The sequence below is a fragment of the Telmatherina bonti genome, assembly GCF_933228915.1.
Source record: "Telmatherina bonti genome assembly, chromosome: 19".
Classification (NCBI taxonomy): domain Eukaryota; kingdom Metazoa; phylum Chordata; class Actinopteri; order Atheriniformes; family Telmatherinidae; genus Telmatherina; species Telmatherina bonti.
In genome coordinates this window covers 18,044,854-18,068,116 of record NC_136617.1, presented here as the reverse complement: position 1 = coordinate 18,068,116, position 23,263 = coordinate 18,044,854, and the positions used below count along the sequence as shown (strand labels likewise).

The following is a 23,263-nucleotide window of genomic DNA, read 5'->3' as shown; positions in this document are numbered from 1 at the left end:
TGGAGGAAACAGCACAGGTAACCAGGCACTGAGCGGAACAGTTTTTATCTTTTGGATAAGCATAGAAAAATAGTTTTTCTTCTGTCATTCTTCACATCTTTCCTTACATCTCTTTTCTCAGTTCTATCTTTTGCAATCCTTTCGAAGGAGTCCCTTTTTTATTTTGTTTATTGGCAACTAAGGCAGCAAGGCTGGAGGAGTCTCAAGATGGCTGACAAGATGCTTTTTCTTTTTTTTTTTTTTAAGGACATGACCTGTCATCTCTGCCAAGAATAAAAGGGAGCAACATAAAACAGGTAAACTGAGGGGCTTTTCTGTAACCGTGTGTGAAAGACGTACTGAAAGCAACTAGAGGAAATACCGCGGCTTGATCAGGTCGAGTTAAAAACAATGTGGCAATTTTACTTCAATGAATTAAAAACAAACAAAAAAACATGTTACTTCATGATGTCTTCCGATGCTTTTTAGTATAACTCAGGTTTAACATGTAAAAAGTCCCATCCGTAGAAAAGAAAATGCATTTTGAAGATGCTAACATGCTACATAGAGGAAACCTACCGAATTCTCCGCAACATGAGATAAAACACTGTAGGCAAGAAGCTCTGTAGACTCTGTACAGAGTTTATACACTTTCACCAAAACAAGTCAATCCTTTTGATAAAATGTAGGCTTTTACTGCCCAAGCTCCTATGTTTCTTAAAAAAACAAAACAAAACAAAAAAAAAAAAACTAAAAATATGTAGACACTAAGAAAAAAATGTTGCATACTAAAAACGCTGACCTATCAACAAATAAAAAAAACAAAACACATATGTCGGAAATAAAAATAAAAATACAATATGGAACATGCTAGAAACCAATGAACAGACCAAACAACATGTAAAAATGTCTCACATGCTGTGAAATAGGTGGGTTGGTGTGCAACACGTGTGACCCCTGAGGACTGGGAAGCCGAGCGCAAGCCTTCATTATGTTTACATCATCATTTGGGGACGGACAAAGCCTTTGATCCTCACTCGCATACTGTAAATGTAATTACAAAAATGCACACATGCATGCAACCTCCTCTGCTCTTGCACCATTGCTGTTAGGTGGCTATTATTAATGTGACGAGTCTTATTAAGAACGCAAACGACAAACATGACAAAAAAAACAAAAAACAAAAAAAAACAACCTCAAAATGTCTAATTTTTTATAGTACCATTTCCTGCAAAAAGCATTGTTTTCCTTTACAAAATAACATAAATGTAGCAAATTGCATTTTTGTAGGATAACACCATCATTATCATTATTATTATTATTACCATTATTATTATCATAAATGTTAAGCAGGTTTATAGATGGTTGTTCTATTAGGCAGGCAGCCAGGCACATAGCTAGTATCATGGCACAGAGGAAGGTAGAAAATAAAGTCACCTAGTTTGATCCAAATGGATGAAGAACACTTCAGTCTGGACAGACCGCATATCACTTTAAACTGGCTTTAAGCAGTTTATAAAGGTCAGGGTCACACGGAGCTCCAGCAGTCTCCATGTGGTGACGGTGATTTTGCATTGATCCGGGAACTTGATTATTTTGAATAAGAGCAGGGAAAACGAGTAAAAACTCATTAGTTTGTACCAACTGAACTGCAGCAAGGCCCAAACTGGTTTCAAACAATCTGGGTCAAATAGTCAATATTTGATTTTGATTTTTTTCTTTAGTCAATTTGCAAAAAGAGAAAGCAACAAAAAAAAAAAAAAAAAAAGAAAAGAAAAAGGCTCTGGGCAAGAATTCAGCTGATCAAACCAGATCAGATCCGGTGGTGATGGAATAAAACCACCTGATCGACACGTGAGGCTATTTTGGACCAGCTTGTTTGCACATTGAAGTAGGAGCACAAGCAAGTTGAAGCGTTTTGCTTCTAGTTTGTTTGTTTTTTTTGCTCTGCTGTTTCGTGGCAAGTGCTGATCTCCTCACAACTCCTCCTTAAATAGATCAGTCCGACTTTCGGTCCAGCTTTCAATCCTCTTATATGGAAGGCACACGAAGTGGCTGTTTAGAAAAGGTGATTTCAGCTGCATGCCCGCACCCTGCTGACTTCTTGCCACAGAGCTGTCAAGTGACCGTTACTCAACAAAGGATTCAGGCCGTTTCTCCAGGCTACCTCTGCTGTAGTTCAGCCGGGTCGTGCAATGATTTTTCTGACCGTTTGACAGCGGAGAGCTTCCAGCATGAGGATGCGTTCCATTTAGTGCCCAGGATAAGCCCATTTAGACATGAGCTAGCCTCAAGGAACATGAAGGCATAGAGCTTATACATCCAATAACACGTCTTTAAAGGTTTTCATGAGTCAAAGTTGTCGTTTAATTTCCGTCGGTGATCCCGTCTAACTTCTCTGTAACAGTCACGTCCTCTGTTGTTTGTGTGATGTCATCTGTGACATCTGACGCCGCTTTGCCTCCTGATTCCTCTTCGGTAACACCCGGCTGCTCCTGACTTTCATCCGTTTCAGCTGCCGTTCCGCCGTCACCGGCATCGCCGCCTGTGTTCTCCTTTGCTTGGCTGTCGCTGCACGCTTCTATGACGTCATCCTGATCACCCGTGGCTTCCCCATCTTCTTGCGCTGCCGTCGCATCTTGACACTCGCGCTCAAGCGTCTGAGTTTTGCCGTCTTGCGCGTGACCCGCCTGTTGTGGCACTTTGTCTGTGTACCTGTGTAGGCCCCTCTGTATGTGGGTGGTGAAGTCGTAACGGTCCGCACACACGTGGAGGCAAAAGCTGCATTGGTATGGTCCCTTGTCGCCGTGGCAACTCATGTGCAGGGCATACATAACCTCATCTAGGAAGTAAATCCCACAGTGGGTGCAGCGATTGCTAAGGTCGTCCTGCGTGGCCGCTTCCACCTTTGTGTGGTTTGACGCGGCATTTGACTGGCATTTTGTCAAACTGTTTTTCTCATCCTTCCCCACCTCCTCACTCGTGTTCCCGCCTTCATCTGTCCTCTCCTCCTCCTCTTTCCAGCTCCCTCGCAGCCTCTCAGCTGGCGGCGACTCTTGTCTTTTCCTTTCGGCGCCATTTGTTGAAGTGTGTGTGTTCAAGGCACTCTCTCTTTGTCTTATTGCGAGATCCAAAGGAGCGTCGTTTTCTAGTGATGAAGAGGAGGAGGTTTGTGTGTGAGGAGGAGGAGGAGGAGGAGGATAGTGCGGAGGGGCCGGAGGAGGTGGTAGAGGAGAGTAGGGAGAGGCGCAGTAAGGCACCGTGTAGCTTTGCTGAGGATGCTGTACCGGAGTCACCATCGTACTGAGATAGTGGGTGTTATTTCCGAGGCCGCCAGGGCTGCCGAGGTTACTGATGCTGCCGGGGAACCCAGAGGTGGCCGCCATGTTGTACTTGGTCAACAATCTTATCCAATCTACATCAGGCTTAAAATCAGGTGAGACGGTTAAAGGATGGGGCAGCGAGAAAAGAGGATATTGGTATTTTTCGATCGGTGAACCTGGAGGAGAATAACTAGAGGGTTTGGACGGACGCATGTATTTTTCAATCGGACTTCCTCTTTCTGATCCCCCTCCTCCCTTCCCACCATCTACTTTTGACGTCATTCCTCCCTCCGTTATGCTCCCGTTGCCCTCGGCTACCATGGCAGAGGTGGGATGGGAGGGGAGGAGGAGAGGAGGCATGCGCCTGTGGATCTCCAGCGTCTGATTGGCTAAGAAAGCCTGAGTGGATCGGGGAGAGCGAGAACGTGGCGAAGGCTGCTGGTTTTTCACAGATGAACAGCTCCTGTCAGACTCCTCCCCGTTCATGCGCTCCTCGCTGGTGAGACGTTGTTGTTTCGGGGCGGGATTGTCAGATGACAGCGAGTCTGGGTTGAGGCGTTTTCGGGTTCGCCGTCGGATGATTTGTTCCCCGTTGTTCTGCTTAATGATGTTCAGGGGTCTGGGTGTCTGAAAGAAAATGTGAAAAAAATATTAATAAACCAGTTTAAACTAGTAATTTATTTATTTATTTTTAATGTACAGACAACTTTTATCAGTTAAAAACAGCCAACAGCAACATATTTCTCACTCCTGGTGGCTGCGGTTTTTGCCCTGACCACAAGGGGGAGCACTTACATCTTATGTAAATGCAGGAGTTCTTTATTCCTTCAAGTTCATTTAACAGCAAAACCCATCTTGTTTCTTTCAAGAACGGTGTTCTTTATATACATACATATATATATATACATACATATTATATATATATAGTTGTTATCCATTTGAATATCAAGTCTATTACTAAATAGGACAAAAAAAATAAAAAAAAACTACTTGTGTTACGTCCACATGACAGAAATAATAATAATAATCATGACTTGCTCCATTTCCACTCCACTAGCCAAAAAACATTTCTAAACAAATTAGGAGTTTCTTTCCCGACAGAGTCTGTGATTATTAAACAACTAAACATACATAATGAACAGTAACCTCGGTATGTAGACAAGTTCAAAAGTTTTTTTTCAAGTTTCTGAAATACTTTTAAGTTTATTTTCTAATCTGCCAGACTGAAAGATTGGCCACATAACTCCAAGATAGTGACTGTAAATGCTTTTGTTGTTGAATTTTTGTAACTTCTCTGTGTGGAGTGTTGCTGATATAACAGAGCAGCTTCTGCAAACATCTAGAAAAATAAATCATTCCTAACAAATCCAAATCTCTATTAAAGTTAAAAGTTTCCAGTGCTTAAGTAAACAAACTAATAAGTACAAAAAGAAGAGTTGACCCGGTTCAACAATGTAGTAATGCATGTGTTTGGACAGGCGTCATCCTTCAGCAGGCAGACTCCTAACAGTGTCTACTGTTCACCTGGGAGCTGTCTAAATGATGACTTTCACACACAGTTTAGACATGTGGATCAATATCAAAACAAGATTGCATCATTGAGACCAGTGACACCTAAACGATGACTAAATTATAACACTGACACTTCTCTTATTGGCCAATGGATTGTGTGTTTCCAGCTAAAGAGGTGAGCTAAACCATGAGGGGAAGGGGTGGGTAGAAGATAGAGCGACAGAAAGGTCATCAACAAAGAGAAAAACAAACAAAACAAAAAAAAAAAAAAAACAACAAAAATGAAGGCACTGGAGAGCCACTTCTAAACTCCACCTTCATTGACCCGAGAAGTTTCACTAAATGAAGTTCAAATTAAAGGACAACTAGTTTGTTTCTACAAAAATAACCAGTTAATTCAGCTCCAACTTCTGCCATGGCTGCCCTGCAGCAAACTGGGTGCCATGACGGCGCAAAGGACTTTTTTGTATTTTCTTTATCTCTGTCTGCCCATCAGAGCAGCTAAATGAAACAAGACACAGCAGGAGGGAAACGAATAAATATTAACTGCAGACAACATCATGTCATTAGATATCAGGTCTTTTACAGTAATAGCAACATCATAATGATAAATATTTACAGGAAATATGGTTTTGTCATCCACATTAACTGCGTTTATGCGTAAAAGGCATTCACAAAGAAAAGAAGAAAAAATGCTTAAAATGTACAAAAACCTCCACAAAGACTGAGTAAAGATTATTCCAATCAATCCCCCTGTTTTAAAATGTGTACACTTTGAAGACATTTTATGAGTTAAACCTAATTTTCTTTGAAGACAAAGCTTCATCATTAAATCTGTTTTTCTGACTAATTGAACAAGCCTGTTTTTGGTTTTGTCTTTTTCTTTTTGCTATATTTTATGGACATTTTGTGGCACTTTTGTCATTTTTCTTGTTAATTAAAATATGATGGGGTTTTTTTTCATCTATTTTTATGTTTTTATCCTGTGAGGCACTTTGTCAGATTTCTCTGTGCAAAGTGCTGTATGAATAAAATGTACTTATTTACTTAAATAGTTTTTTTTTTTAAACACACATTTTATGGATTTTCTGAAAAGTGAACCAAAATTGTTTCATAAAGAGTTCTTTTTAATTTTAAAATTAAAAAATCAATACTTAAGTATATATACACAAGTATATCTTATCCAAATACTAAATTAATTCATAGAAAAATTGACATAATATTTAATACCTTAAATAATCAATCCCTGTATAATCTTGGGAGAGACTCAAACTGAATAAGGCAGCACGAATTTAGCTCATATCCATAGTTTTAGTGTTGAATTAGTGCAATATCTGGACGTGATGTATCACTGCTGGTAGTCATAACTTTTGTTATATTTATCTGTTTTCTCAACTTCTCCTTCCTCATGCTCCACTCTGAATTGTCTCCTTATTGCTTCTTCTCTCTCCAATTCCCCAAAACATCATTATCTCACACTGCCTCTATCTTTTCCTTTCTTGCCTTCCAACCTTTTCTCTGCCTTTATTTGTCTTCTCTCCCTCCCTTCCTCTCCTTCTACCTATTTCTGCCTCTTTATTCATAACTCTCTCTTCCCCTCTAAGACCCTCAAGTGTTTTACTAGCTGCTATCCTCTCTAATAATGTGTGTAGAGCGTATAAAAGTTTTATTATGGAACATAAAATATGGTTGTCGTGAAGACTGCCAAGAGTACAGGGAGCTGGAACGTGATGAGCTGAACGGGTTGAACCAAGGACATCTTCAGGGGCAGGAAGGAGGAAACTTTCACTTTTCTTACCATTTTCTTAAAGTTCGAAGGCTCCATCTGACAACTGTAGGACGTTGTTACATTATGTATTCATTTACACTGTGTTATATCACATCGAAACAGTAACATGACTTTTTACAAGCTAAGATTATAAAACTGTGTGAACATGAATCTGGTGCATCTAAAGTTTTGTTTCCATGCTGGTGATATGTGCACAGTTGTGTTCAATACCTTCAGAGCATGTCTGAAGAGACTGAGCTTGATTTTCTAAAGTCAAATAAATTCTAGACTAAGTCGTTATCTCAGCTGCGCTTCACGCTGTTTAATTAAATTTGGGATTTCCACTGACTTTCCTTGGGCTGAGATGGTAAACTCGACTCATTCCATTATATTTTTCACTTCATGAAGCAAGCTTGCTGTGAATGCTGAAAGGCTCTGCAAACTCCCAGCACCCACCAAAAAAAAAAAAAAAAAAGAAGAGAAACACAAAACCTTGTTTTCACAATAGTACTTTTCCACAGCGGGATTCACAAAACAGAAGCTAGAATTTAACTGCAGTATGCACCAGTTCATTTGCATCGTATGGCAATTAGCCACCCAGAGGGAAATGATAATTAGTGGTCAAAGCCACCCTCTGAATGTACTGAAAGACAGCGGCCCATAAATGGTGACAGCTGAACATTCATGAGCATCTTATTAGTGGAAAAGGGTTCAGCGCTTCAAATTCATTTCTGTTGTTATGGACTCCGCCAAAACAAAAGAAAAGAAAAAAGATAAATCAATCTTTGGTGATATTAACAGGAAAACAGACACAAATACGCCACAATATGTAAATAAGGGATTTTCTAATTAAACTGTAAAATGGACATGATATAAAAATCAGCAGTTTAATGAGTATTCTGAATTTTATCTTTCAGCTGCAAAGACAAACTGAAACACGTTGTCCATTTCTACCTTCTGGTAAATAATCTCCCATAAAAGATGATGATGATACATGATTGTGTTGACATGGAGAAACTTTCCCTCTAAACTCCTGTTTAACCTCAGTTTGTTAAAGCTGCAGTGTGAGCATGCGCTGGCACGCCTGTCTGCTCATCACTTACCGAATGCAGTTTTTGGTATAAACCACATGCGTTGCAGACATAGCCTCCGTTGGCGTTTTTCCTCCACAGCGACGTCTTGGTGGTCAGACAGTTTGCGCAGAAAACTCCACTACCCCTGCGCCGCTGCGGAGAGAGAGAGGAGCAGAAACGATTAGAGACTTGAAGTAAAGATAAAGAAGCACCGGGTGGATGTCGAGTAACTGAGGGGAAAATAGAGGAAAATAATCCAGAGTATGTAAATTGAATTTTGATTCCCTTTCAACATCCATAGCACTTAAGACAAATTGACTTGTAGTTAAGGTTAAGAGACCAGCGGAAACAAAGAAGAGCTTGGCTTGCTGGCTGACAGATGACCGCTCTCATTTATCATGCCAAACGGGAAACTCAGCTGAAAACGTTTCTCCTCTCTGCTGTGATCTTCCCTCCAAAGAACACAGCCATTTAAAAGTAACCAAAACCCAAACAAACCCGAGACTAAAACCAAATGGGAATCTGACTTTTCAGTGTGTAAGAATTTAGTCAAATGTTACTTGTATGACCCGAAGAGGCTTGCATCGGGCGTCCGTCTTGCAGTACACACTTCCGAGTGCTGCTGTGACGTGCAGCGGGCGCATTACAGCCCAGACTTTGTTTGACTTTTGCTGCGTTGGCCAACGTGTTCTCATATCCACACCTCTGCAGTTCACGGTGCAGTGGTGCATAAAAAAGTAATGTGTGTATGGAGGGGGGGTGGGGATGGAAGGATAGGGGTGAAAAGGCCAATTGTGGAAGCAATGTGCTCCATCACAGTAATGAGCCAATCAAAACGTTTCTCCATCCCATTAAGTCTTTGGCCCAACTCGCCACCTTTATGACCCTGAGAGGACAGCGTACCTCATCTTTCTCCTCCATGACTCTTTCTCCCTCTCTGTAAATGTCTAGCCGATCCCCTTGTCTTCTTTTCCTCCTCTTAAAGTTAAATCTCATCATTTTTCCTTTTCTTCGTCTTCCCCTCGGTTTTCTATTCTTGCGCTCATCCATAAAAGCAGGTAGCTGCGTTTCCAACCGCTGGCAAAGTCATCTAAAGCCTCAGAGCTACAGATGGAGCCACTAGAAGACCTTCCATGGAGCATCTGTTTTGTGCTGCCAGCTAAAACCACAAGAGTCCAGCGAACGCAGCGCTTTTTAGTTTTTTTCTGCAATCTAATGCAATGCAAGAAACACGGCACAATCAAGCACTTTATGTTGCTTTCAGGGAACACACACACACACACACACACACGCACGCACACAGGAGCATGCGTTATTAATGCAAACGGAAAGCAAAACGTGAAGAAGAAGAAGGTGCTGCAGCTGTGAAGAGATGAAGTTGAAATGCAACAGGGTGAAGTTGGGGAATTTCAACGTGAAATGCGAAGCGTGTGGATCGTTTCCAACAGTTAGTGATGTTCAGTCCACCTGATGAATCACAAACGCAACAGGCACACATTTGTTTTCATCTTCAACAAAAAGGAAACGCGTACGTTTGTGTGTTCATCCGGCAAAAATCTTTGTTTCTCACGTTTAATGTGTGTATAATAAAACATCCTGTTTCCAACAATACTGCATGTTATAAACACCTGACTTAATTTTACTAGCGTCTCTGTGGAACACATGTTTTCAGCCATCTGCCATCAGACAGGAGAATGCTTACATGACCGAATCCTCAGTGGCACACTGAGCCAGAGTGAGTGTTTGACTCGGTGTGTGTGTGTGTGTGTGTGTGTGCGTGCGTGCGCGCGCGCACAAACACACCATACGGTAACCACATGTAGAGAGACAGAGCCAGGTGATTGATTGATGTGCGCTTCCTGTGTGTGTCTGTGTATGCGCATGTGTATGTGTCTAGTGTTGCAAGCCAAACAGTGCGTCTGTCATCAGAATTCAGTTTCCCTGCGAGCATCCAAATCACTCACATATGGCCCCACAGCTGCCCCTCACTGCAACACACACACACACACACACACACACACACACACACACACACACACACACACACACACACACACACACACACACACACCTGAAAACATTGGCTTCCACTGGCTAATGAAGGCGAGTTAGATTTGGAAGAGAGGCCACAATCCAAGAAATGTGTGCGTGCTATAGAAACAGTGGCTGGACTTGTGCTACAATGATAGTACAGTGTGTGTGTGTGTGTGTGTGTGTGTGTCTGACGTAGAGGTTCAGGTGTCAGTTACACAGGAAAGTACAGAAATAGACCGCACAGCCACACACAACATTTGGCTTGTGATATCAGACTTCCTCTTCAATCATCACCTGGTTGGCTTGATATTTGTGCCTCTACTGTACACACACACACATACACACACAGCTCAGTGTAAACATGCAGCTGAGAAGTTAGTACTGTAACATGTCTGTCTTAGTATCTCAGTCAACAAAGTTTCTGTGCTGGTGTGTGGAAAGGGTGTATGTTAAGCTGATTTATTACAGATACCTGGCCTCTCCCACTCACCTCAGCCTGCAGAAAAGGGCTGTGGGTAATTAGAGCTCAGACTCTTAATGACATCTATTTATCTGCAGCCTATAATCGTTCAGTCGGCACCACCAACAACGCCCCCCCTGACACTCACACACACATACATACGAACAGACAGCACACACACTGATAAAAAGACATTCAAAACTCAGATGTTCCAATTTAATGCTACGAAAGAAACCTGAAGATTGAAAGTTACTCTACATTTCAAGTTCAGGTGCTTCCAAATGAGTTGGAGAACAATTTGAAACAATTTATCATTTTTGTGTTGAGGATTTTAAGATGGACCAAGAATCATGACAGTGATGTAAAGGTTTAACAACTAAAGAAAGCCCCTTAAGGTAGCAGTAGGTAACTTACTGACCTTATCAGTGTGTTTCTGACTTGTTTAGATGGCACAGTGAACTGTAAATGTCCAGTAGCATCCCAAGGCTGAAGAAACACTTCCACACAATACAGATGAGTTTTACTGTCACTTTACAGTTTGGCTTCATGCAGCACATCAAGTTCTAGCAACTGGATATCAAGACCGGCCATTTTAAACACAAACCGTTGCTGATTTGTCAAAGAAAGGCAAGAGCGCATTGTTTTAGGAGGAAAGGAAGAGAAAGACAGAAGACAAGAGAGCAAAGACTGGACTGGCTTTTATTTGCTCTGGGTTAAGCAAGATAGACGCAGTACTTCTTTAACACAAAAACAATACAGAACAGAGAATGCTTTGTCATTAAACCAACCAGCCACTCTAGCTATGCTACTAAAATCTAGCTAGCCAACTATGAAGCGGTGATCCTGTGAGTGCGTTTTCACTCGATGCCAAAATTTGCAGCATCTGAAGCAGCATCATCCCCAGTGCAAATGCCAACAAATCAGTAAGCTGCCTTCTGTGTTGAGATATTTGCTTTGTGATTCTGTGATTTAGTTGAACATGCTGAATAATCCAATATTACAATGCAACAATCAGGCTGGATAACATGCTCAAAAGGAGTGTGAAGAAACTCAAGCAAGCCTTGTAAGTACTGATGTCAGAATCGTTAGTCTGCTTCTTTAGTTGCCGTTCATCACGACAGGATTTTAAAACCTTAGCTGGTATCCTTTCTGATTTTTTGGTGGTTAATAATGTGTGGGTTTTTTTTTTTTTGTGGTTTCCTTAAGGTACCATGATGAGATTCTTGAGAAGCTGTGAGGTAGTAGGGATAGTAGCATGTTGATCGTGGAAGCAGCTGATCTTGATCTCATGATGTTCATGAAAAACCCAAAGAATAAGGAGTACAACCTACCCAGGTGACGTTTCATATAAAACATTCACTGGTTTAATAGCTTTCACAGTCAGTTGGGTCAGTCTCTGCTCTAACACACAAACAGCTCTGGCTGAAAGCCTTTTTGTCCCTTGTGGTGTTAAATTTAATGCAAGAACGCATAAACGAGGGAACACAACCCGACCAGTGTTGGCTGGTGAAGCCCAGCACTCTAAAAAGAGGCAAATTTCAGCGGTCTTTGTATCAATACTCTGATTTAAAACAGGGTTTTTTTTCCCCTTTTACAAGTTTTTACTTCCTGTTAAATGACCTTCGTGATTGCTATTCTTTTAGATTAAACTGAAATAAGGGTTTCTTTGAGTGGCTTTTTTTTCCCCCAGACTACTTATAAAATGCACTGATAAATAAGTTAATGTAAAATGCTTTTTTTCCAACATCAAACATATGGTTTCACCGCACGGTGGTTGAACACTTCAGCTGTGGCTTTTAGTCAACTTTGAGATTCTCTTGAAGCCATAAATCTACAGATGTTACAACAGCTGTTTACACTGCGTGGTCTTTTGGATCTTCATGGAGGAGCTGCCCGGAACAGATAAGCATCCAAAGGTTTAGATTCTGTTGCAACACTAAGCCTTTCAAATGTATTTCAGCATCTGCCAGCTATGTGTGGTAACATCTTTAGGCTAGAGCGGTGTTGCCCCCTGCACGTGAGCTGCTGCATCTCGGAAGATTTTTATGTCCATTTAAAAAAGAAACTCCCAGGAGCATGTCCACTTTTAAAGATTACGTTTAAGGGGGTTAAAACTTCAAATCCCTTAAGTTGTAACAGCGATTAAACATGGAGAAAATGAAAAAGGAAAAAAAAAAACAGAGAGGCAAAGAAAGACAAAGATAAAGGGACCCCGTGGTCTAAATGAATAAAAAAAGAAAAAGAAAAAGAGAGCTTTTGAAACAAAGTCTTTCGAAATTAAATTACATTTAATTCACTTAAGGAGCAAGTCAGCCTTGCTTTTAACATACAGATGCGTACACACAGACTGACATGCATACACACATACATTTGTACGCAGTGACTTGCATTAAATCAGCAATTATTTAATCAAGCGAGAAGACTAGCTGGAGGAATTAACTGAATTCCATACTGCCAAGACTAATATCCTATACAATGGATCAGACACACACGCAGTCTTACATACAGATACAAAAGGGAAGAAGAAACAGAACCTGAGTAGGAGGGTACGGGGATAATTTCAGATAAAGATTCCCCCTTCTCACACAGACACACTGAAAACATGTGAAACTAATCAAACAGAGCATACAGTATGTGTGTTTGCATGCTAATGCAAATGGCTGCAGAAGTCCACCTATGTGACTTTAAACTCAGTCTACTGAATACATTTAAATAACTTCTAACAGATTCATTGGATTTAAGTTGAAGGATTTCAAGGTGGATGGACTGAAATAAATTCCACTTGCAGGAGAAATTCAAACAAACAACAGAGAACAAGAGGTCAGATTCAACACTATTTCTCAACAATGTAAGGCGATTTGTGACAATAATTATTTTAATCCCTTTGCAGAGCTACAGATTTGCTTTTTGTTTTATCCCTTCCACCAAAGCAGCAATTTAACAGACATTAGGGTGCAACAGCTGCATTTCCATTACAGTTTTTGCAATATAAAAGCGATATCTCCAAGTTTTGACAAACAACAATCCCGATATGCAAGTGTTTCCACTGAACAGCGGATAGCGCATAAGCTTCAGTTTTAATAAAATCTCGTCCAGCTCACGAGATTTTACTAGACTTGCGGCTCATGCAAGGCCGCTACATAGTTTTATTTTTGAGGTTTTCTACTTCCCGAGGAGAATTTGCGACAGCTTTTCAAAGCCTCTCTCCCTCATTTCCTTTTTTAATGCATTGTAAAACTAAAATTTGCTGCTGTTTTGTCCACACCATACCATCTTTCTCTGGAAATGAACAGCTGATGTAAATGCGAAAACTGTTTCCATTACACTTTTGCAATATACTTCCATATTGACATGTCTGAAAAACCAACTCATGAGAGCGTAAAAACTTTTAGTTATATTTGAGATTGTTGTTTTTTTTTCTTTCTTCAAAATAGTGTTTCCATTAGTGGATTTTTATTGTGATAATTAGGTTTATCGCAATTCTAGATGTAATGGAAATGTGGGTAATGCAGGTGACACTCATTGATCATTTTTGAAAGCAGATACTGTAAATATAAGAGCAAGTTGGTCATAAAGACAGAATTTGCTTAATAACAAACACAATGCTCCAGTAAGTAAATGTTCAGTGCAACTATAGACCAGTTTGTTAAAGAATGTCTGACACTAATGTAAAGCAGTCAGAACACTGTAAACTACCCTCAGTAGGAGAAACAAGGCCAAACTCTTGAGGATGTGCTGAGACATAACCGATGTTCAAAGTGAATGACTGGAAAACTGACAAACGGCAGGAACAGACAGATGTATGAGAAGCATCTAGAAGAGAGAATGAAACAGCAGTGGATCAAACTGGAGCAGTACTGGTTCCAATGTTCTTGCCCCTAAGCTTGTGTTACAGCAGATTCCATGCTTAAAAGACATCCCGCTCCTTGCAGTGGAGGTTCGGGATCCTGACGTACCTCAAAGTTCTGGCAAACTTTACTTGCAGGATTACCCTATGTCACCGACTCCCCCCACAAGGTACCACCTCACCTTATTGTCATCTGAACATACGTATGGGAAAAAATGTTATTACGCATAACAAATACAAAGCTATAGTTGCATTTTTAATTCCCTTTAGTTTCAGCTTTTCAAATTGGTTTGCTGATTTCATCGCTTAAAAGTTTTTTCATTAATTTGAACAACAGGCAAATTAACGGGACATTTTTGCTTATCTACATTCACGTATCCATAGAAACGACTCAAAAGCTAATTAAACAGTTTGAAAACTGCAAAAGTCACCGGGAATTGAAAGATTAATTATGAACTTAACCTCTGGGCTGTAGTTGTGGATTGGAGATGCTGGCACAGCACAAGCAAAACGTACAACAAAAGGCTGTATTTACTGTCGAAATGACGGCAACACAGAGGCATGGAAGAAATGTATGGAAGTAAACCTCCAAAAATGCTTTGCCCTCATGCCACTGAAAATAAACAAATTTTTCTTTCAGCAGTTAATGCACATTTGAACAAATAACGATAACACTGTAGAAATGTGATAGGCTGCACCTTTATGTAAACTAGCATTAAGAAGAGAGAATAATAGGAGCCTCTGGTAAGAAATTTAGGAGATTTTTTACCAATTTGTTTAAAAATGTTACAACATCTTAATTATTTCAACAATTAACCAATTCTTGATTGTTACTATAGTAGCGGATAGGAACCTGCAGCAATCCTACAAAAGTTTGCTTCAGCAGGCCTCAGATTTCCCAGCTTAATCCACATTATCTCGACTTTTTAAAGACTGCGGTGTAAGACGTTATAGCAAATCAAATTTCAGGATGGAATCCTCAGCTGTGAGGCTGTTATAAGAGGCTGGCAACAGGGGGAAAATTGTGGAGTAGAATCCATCCTCAGAAATTAGGTATGCAGAGTGAGCAGAGCAGCAGCAGCAGCAGCAGCAGTGGAGTATAAAGATGCTGGATTTGTAATCATTTACTGCAATAACACCAGCAAGGGCATTCCCTGCTCTGAATAAACACATTACATATGGCATGATAACAGCGTTTGAGGAAACACACCTGGCTCTGAAGAAAAAAAGTTTACTTTAAACTACTTTAGCTCCTGAGTCAGGGTGGTATTTCGAGGTCAGCTTAAATGGTCAAACTTATTATCAGCTATCATAAACCTGACCAGATGAGCCAGACTTGCAACAAGAGAATCAGTTTCACCCCTGCCAAGAAGATCAGGTGTAACAACCCCTTTATCCCTGCAGCCTTAGGCCTGTACGTGATGGTATAAGCGGAAGGAATGTGATCGCTTGTCATTGATTCGTGTTGGAGGCCTTGGAGACCGCGATAATGATGATGATGGTAATTTGTCTAACGGTGGTGGCCTGAAACTCTTAATAGGGACTATCAGTTTTTATACTCCTTTGTCTCTCTATATGAGCAAGATATGGCAGAACCAACAGTCTATGAAGCAATGGCAGAGGTTGATGCGCAAGTGCATGTGGAATACACTTGGTTTATATAAATGCGCTGGTCAAATTAAACAACGATTCATTTGCTGGACAAGATGCATCTTATTCTGTGTTTCTTTATTTACATCTGTGTTTTCAGACGTGTAATTTTAGAAGAACTGGAACTTAATGAGAAATAGAGAAGCTACAGAAAACACCAGAACAGGATGACATCATTGTAACATGCACACATCTCCACTTCACACACAAGAAGAGCGAGGTCAATGTCTTTGTCCTTTCTTTCCTATACAAGCACACACACACACACACACACACACACACACACACACACACACACAGATATAGGCCGCAGTGTGTGGCCCACTTCCCCCCTTTTCTTCCTTTCACTCTTTGTGATTACTCTTTTCTGGCCCACTTTTTTCCCCTCTGCCATTCTTTTCATGCTTCCTGTGTTTAGTTCATACAGTAGTTGCTACCTTTTGTTGCACAGCAGTGACGGTCTCAGTATCTGTGTGACTTGGAGCACAAACACAGACTGGCCTACACTTAAGCAGAATCCAATTTTTTAGTCATCTAATTTTGATAAACGATTGCAGACGCATGGACTTCACAGTTATGCTTTGTGAGGATAAGCCAGATAACAAGTAAACAATGGCCAGGGGGCTGCAGGGAGTGCAGGTGAAGCATCAGCAGAGAAAAAAGAAGGGAAACTATTCCACACTGATCTAATTTTGATCAACAGCATGCAGACCTGGAGTCTTTGGGCCCGGAGATCACAGCTGGGGTGTTTGTGAGCTATGTTCCGCGCCGATGTGCATGTGGGTATCTGTTTTCTTTGTGTTTGGATCTACTGATATCCAGAAATGTGAGCTAGTTTTTTATCAAACAAGTCATTTTTATAAAGCTTAAATGTATCATTTTGATAAGATTAGATATACTGAGTATTTTCTTCCTTTTGCAATTGAATAAAAATCCATCTGAGACTTAAGTTTTTGCAACAATGTTACACACTCCATTATTCAGGGCTAGACATCACTCTTTAATCTCTTCTTAACCAGATAAACCAAACAATCCCTTTAAAAAGAATGAAAATTCTCATGGTGATTTCTGACTAATATTACAACTTGTGACGAAAAATCCGAAGGGGGCAGGCTTTTTTTTTTCCCCTCTGTTTCCAGGTGATGCATATTCTTCATTAAAAAAGCTACATGTGCATTTCCAGGGTTCAAAGTGATTTTCCTTATCTAAAATTACATTTCCTTTCTTGAGAGTCTAGAAAGTAGTGACCCACTTCACGCTGACCAATAAAGCACCGTGTCAGTGTGCATTTCATAAGAATATATAGGAATGCTTGCACAAGAGTGTGTGTTTATGCATGGCAGAGGAAGAGAGCATGTGTCATCATGGGAAGGCCCTGTAGGTTGAAATTAAAACACGAAGCTGCATCACACACACGCACACAGACACAGACACACACACACACACACACACACACACACACACACACACACACACACACACACACACACACACACACACACACACACACACACACACACACACACACACAAGTGCATAATCTAGTGTGGAAACCAGGACACTGAAACCTTAACTCATCCCACTGCCCAAGGAAGAGAAAGCAAGAGGGAGAAGGATACAAAGAGGGAAGAGTAAAAGTTATTATGATGTGCATCCTTAATACCCGCGGTATATCCAGTGGTATTAAGTGTCTTATTAACTGTCTTTAACTCCATTTCGCTGTTTATCTGAGAATGGGTCAGTGGGCCGATTCCCACACAACAGAGACCCATCTGGCCCATTCAAATAATCTAACTCAGTCATGTATAACAAAATGATACGTGGAGTCATGAAAGTCTGATCAAATGTAGGACGGTCAGCTGAACCGTAACCAAACACACTAAACTCTGTCATCTCATTAGGATTAGAAAATTTATGAATGGTTGAAGGCTCATCTGCTGTGTTTCAAGGAGAACCCTCCTAAATTTGGATGATGCCATCAGTGTTCATCTCAAACTGGTTGAGTGGGGTAGAAAATTGGTATCGTTGCATGGACAAGGAGACAATCATTAAGATTTTAAGACAATTTAAGAATAATACATGTAATACACATGGACAGGAAGCTGACAGGGATAACTGGAAACCCATTCAAATGTGGATTTTTTTTTTTTTTTTTTTGCTTTGATACCTCTGCCACATCCTGAGAAAGATGTGAGGACCATATTTGCCATACATTCACAATTTTGGTGGGGTGGTGCTCAAATTTCTTGCAGAAAAGCTGCTAACAGCTTAACCTTCCCCAATACATAATTTTTCACTGGGGATGATAGCTGTGATGGTGATTTTGTGTTGTTTTTACCAAATTATGCACCCCTCTGCAAACATATGCAGACACTCACACACACACGCAAGTCATTCATACATATTAATTGCCAGACGACCTTGGACAGACAAGATGTCTCGAACTGGGGAGAGCATGAAAGATAAAGAAAAGAGTGACACAGAATCCAGGTTTAGATAGAGAGACTTTATCTTCCCAATTAGCCTGGTCGGAAAGAGTGAAAATGGGAGGACAGGAAGAGGAAAAGGTGAGGATGGAGTGAACTGTTGAAAAGGGAAGAAACTTTTCACATCATTGCCGTTTTTATTACTGTTAATTCCCAAGCAATAAGATGTCCTTCATGAGAACACTCGCCAACCAGTCTTCCTACTAATCGCCCTGTTGAACTGTCTGCGTGTCAACACACCTGCCTCTTCGTTTCTCTGTGCGCTGTCAATAGGTATTGGCAGAAATGGGAAATGCACCATTTCTGGCCGCAGGGTGAACGAGAAAAAAAAAAAGAAAAAAAAGAGGGGAGGAGGGGAAAGGGAAGCAAGATGAGGCTGGACGGTCGTCACTGAAGTGGAACATTTTTCGAGCTTCTCCCGGGCTCAGTCCGACGGCAAATTGGGGATTTTTTTTTTTCCCCTGCTGTATACGAGCATGTTTACGTGTGTGTCAGAGGTCATGGTGGTAGGAAATGAGCAACGCCGAGTGGGCGCAAGGTTCAAGGTGAACAATGAGCAGAGGAAGACACCAAGAAACACACATGCAGAGAGCAGGATTCCCTCCCATTCGGTTCAGACTTCAGGCTTGGCAGCATAAGTGAAGGAGCTGAGATAGAAGACGAGCAACAAAGCAGTGATTCATCTGAATAAAACCACAGCACAGCTTAAACATAGTGGCTTCCCACGAAAAACATCAATAATGTACAAACGATGGAGTGCAATCACTCCGTCCGTCAGTGTGTTCATCTTTGGAGTGAGGAAATGTCTGATCGTTTTTTGGTTTGTTTGTTTGTTTGTTTTTCCTCACTGAGTGTGTTTAACTTCTTCTGCTGAAATACCCTCATTTCAAGATGGGTTCCTAAAGTCCCCATTTTTAGTCTATTCAGACATTGTTCTCTGCATCTCAGTCTCCCCTCTGACAGCTCCATCTCAACCTATCCACATAGTTGGTTTTTCTTCCTGTTTTTAACCGTATTTACACAGTCATGGAAGCAATTCATGCCGAGAGTACTTGTGCCCGTCATAAAGAGTGCCTCAAATTAATGACACACTGTGACCTTTAAGCATCATTACTCCGGAGCTGACAGCACTGTAGCACTTCTTTGAGCGAATCTCGATATGAGGCAACTGTCAGCAACCCTCCAACATAATTCATGGTGCTGTTGACTGTACGCTGACATTGTCCCTCAGCAGTATTGATAATGGAGAAATCAGTTTGCTGAATGCTTTATGTGATGCATTAGACTTCAGATACAAAGGGTGTATGCGATGCTCCGGGTGAGGCTGCATTATTATTTATGGGGAGGGACTTTGAGCTGTTGATACGTGTGCGCTTGTTACTGAGAGAAAGATACCAGCTGTTATGAAATGTTCCCAGTGCCAGCAAAAAGACGCACACGGAAAAAGAGAACACACCATGTCTAATTAGTTGACATTGCTCCCATGTGGAAGCTGCTAATTTAAAATTGGCTTTATACTCTCCATTTAAATAAAGTTGCTTTAAGCTTGATCGGTGATCCTTGTTTCTTGTCATCAACAAGTAAGCAGGAAGAAAACTGTTTGGTGTATCATCAGGACTGTGTGTGAAGGGGGAAGGGTCTTGTTATAGAGCAAACAGCTCTGTGAAGCGATAACGGCTTGAGATATCTTTACATGAATGTTAATGTGAGCATGCTCCGAGGCCCCGTTAGCAACTGGCATTAACATGCGTCCTGGGTGATGCAGTCACCTGTGAACATCTCTTTGTATGATATTAGTATGCATCTCCGTTTGCATCTGGAGGGACTAGTATGCATCTCTGTTTGCATCTGGAGGGACTATTTGTGCTCAGATCTTACTTCTACACTCTGCATGCAAACAAACGATGCAACCTTGATGGGTTTTTTTTTTTTTTTTTATTTCCAAAGACCAACTGAATGTGTCCTGCATACCCACAATTCACTGCAGCACCTCAGACCTGAAGCCAATGCTGAACCTAAAGTTGCCACCCAGACCCATCTTTAAGAACTGGTGAACATTCAGGACTTTGATATTCATGATAGCTACAGATTGTACGATCTGTGTTGATCATTTTGTATCGAAAACAGCTTTGGAGTTTTCAGATTTGCAGAATTCATGTATTTTCCACGGGCTGACTTGTTGTTTTAATCTTCAAATGCGTGCTCCAGTGAACGCTTTGGGCTTCCTAAAAGGTTCTGCTTTGAAAACTTTCATTAAAAGAAACAAAATATTGAGTCTGAAGAAAATTTAGGGTGTCATCAAAATTCAAAGGATTTTTTGTCATAAAATCACAAATTTTTACAAATTTTTGTAAAAACAAACAAACAAAAAAACCCAACAAACAAAAACATCTGAAACATTTTCCCTCATACTGAAATGTTTACCAGCTTGTTGAAGGCGGAGGTCAAAAAGGTTTAAATCCGTGTTCCTCTGGGCACCATGAATGCCTGGAGCAAATTTCTCACTAATCTTTCAAACAGCTACAGTCAGTCCAGCCTGTCTCGGCATCGTTTGGACACTGTATGGAACAGGATATGGATTTCTTCATATCTGTAGTGTATATTTTAATGTCTAACTGAGTGCAGATCTCTGTGTTTGTTCTTGTCACTGCCGAGGCTCCAGTGATGCTAAGTGGTGCCACAAGCTTAGGGCCCATTTGACATTTTCCACCTAGACAGGGCCTCAGGGCGGAGTTAGAGACTGAAACATCAATATCTGAATTACTCTAACTCTTTCTCCAGCCCTTCCTCGCTTCATCCCCCCCCTCTTTCTCAAAGCCCTTTTGCTCCTCTGGAGCCACGCACATGTGCAAGAGAAAAAAAGGATGCATGCACACACACACACACACACACACACACACACACACACACACACACAACACTTAGGCTATGCTCGACTTGTCAAGAGGAACGGGACAGATCAGCTATCCTCCAAGTAGTGTGTGTGCATTTGTGTGTGTGTAATCGATGTCTCATCTTTGTTCCATTTGCTCCAGACAGCAGCACGTATGATAACCCTCATGTTATCAGACAGACAGGCAGAGAAATGGTTGCTTAGGGAACATCACCTGACACCCCATTTGTTGAGAGATATTCATACTGTGATTCACACTGCCCTCCATCTGTTGAGAGAACAGCATCAGGACATGGAAGTAACCTGTCTGGCAGTAAAAATTAGGCATCGCTTCATGAGGCCTAATTGAAATTCTCAAAAACCCTCTCGCACATGTGTCGGAGCCTGGAGGAAACAGCTAGATCTATCGCTGAGTTTCAAATCTGCCTTTGAATCAAACTGGGATCTGCCACATGTAAAGGCAGCCAGCTGACTCCACATCATGTCCAGAGATATATTCAGCCTCAGCTTAACTGATCTATAAAACATGACACTACTGAATACTCGGGTTGTGACGATATGCTTTCGTCCCGATTCTGATTTTTTTTGGGTGCCAATTCGATTCGATTCTTAAGATTCTTCAATCTTGTTGATTTTTGTAGACTAAAAACAAACAAAAAAAATGTACAAAACATTTTTTGATAGTAATTTTTCTTAATTTCAATGAGAAAAAACAACACAGTAGCTGGACAATCATATTGCTGCTATAATGCCCACGAAGAAAATTAAAAAGATCACTAAACAACAAAAATGACAAAAAATTATAATGGATTTTTAATTTTTTGAAAAAAAAAAAAGGCGATTTAAAGAACGCAAACTCAAATTTTAGGTTTAGGTGATAAAAAAAAACTGTCGTTCACATGTCTGATGAGGATTCAACACTGTCGAAAGCCCAGAAAACTTGAAATACCACAATAGGACCCCTTTAAATTTTATTATAACAGAACTAAATAAAAGTTGAACGTGTGCAGAGAGACCTGAAATCAGTTCCTCTACACAGATTTTGGAAAGGAGTCTTATTTAAGCAAAAAAGTGGAAACTTGTGTTAAACCACAACCTGTTTGAATAAAACACTTCAGTCTGTTGTGGTTCGAACCAAAAGTTGCCCATCAGACCGTAAAACTTGTTTTGTGATCCAGCAGACGGCACTTTACCATCCTAATGTGTGGCGTTGTAGTTTCTCAGTGATGTCGTTCATATGAGTCACATAAGAAATCTTATGAGAAATAAAAAAGCCAAACTGTCAGCTTGAAAGAAAGCAGTTGATTTATGACAACAAATATGCAGACTCACCTGCTAGCTGTACAAGTGAAGCAGACGTGTCACTGCGTACAAAAGTCATCATTATCTGACTGCCTGCTGTTCAGCACAATCAGCCACAGAACTGTCAATATTATTTTAAAAAATTAAAGAAAGGTGAAAGGAGAAAGAAAGAGAGAAGATCTGGGGAACTTTGGACAGAACTGTGTGTAGTTATTAAATAACCTGGGTCATGGTAACCTTAAATGCTTCAGATAACAAAAAGACTTCTTTTTTGGTTATTGAAGAGGGGGGACCTACAGTCTGAAAGGATTATTAAAGCAACTAAGCAGTCTATCTGCATGCTATTCAAAAATTCTAGATTGCGACTGAGCTGCGGCAAAGATGTACCAAGAGACGGGGAAGAAGCCACAGTCCAAGAAGTTCACTTTATTTTTTTCTAAAGTGCACATAAAAGTGTCTTATTCTTCATTTATGCACTGAAATACATTTCCAGCAGTGTGAATCTGCATGGACACATGTAACAAAAGTATGAAATGATAGTTATATAAATGAGCCCTAAATCAGAATAAACTAAATTGTGGTTTTCAATAAAGGGAAAAACTTTCATTTAAGATGAAAAACAACTCTTAAAGAAAAAATGTCAACTTATATCAGTCATATTCATGGTTTTTTTTTTTTTGCCAGTTTGATAAAGGTTTAAATAAGTAGGAAGTGTTGCAAGTTTGTTGAATCATATTGTCCAGTTTTAAAATTGCAATGAAGACATTTGAAAGCCCACAAGGTTATGTTGCTGCATCACTTCTACTATATGAACCCAAAAAAAAAAATAACTATAGAAGAAGTTTGGTCTTTGCATGTGTGCAAGAATGGTTGTTAACTCAAAAATGTGATGGTGAAATCCTTGTAAGAGGCGGAGTGCTTGAAAGGAACTACAAA

The 23,263-nt window shown here is 40.5% G+C and overlaps 1 protein-coding gene across 1 annotated transcript in view; it reads right to left on the bottom strand.

The window, feature by feature from the left end:
* Positions 1-2,345: 2,345 nt before the first annotated feature.
* The window catches only part of trps1 (trichorhinophalangeal syndrome I), a gene marked incomplete at its 3' end in the record, with an annotated part of 97,558 nt that continues 76,640 nt past the window's right edge, over positions 2,346-23,263 (bottom strand). Inside the window, exons 9-10 of the mRNA XM_079258713.1 lie at positions 7,686-7,808; positions 2,346-3,929 (exon numbers count right to left, since the gene is read on the bottom strand). Coding sequence (XP_079114839.1) covers positions 2,346-3,929; positions 7,686-7,808 — 1,707 coding nt within the window. The remainder of the gene's footprint in view (positions 3,930-7,685; positions 7,809-23,263) is intronic.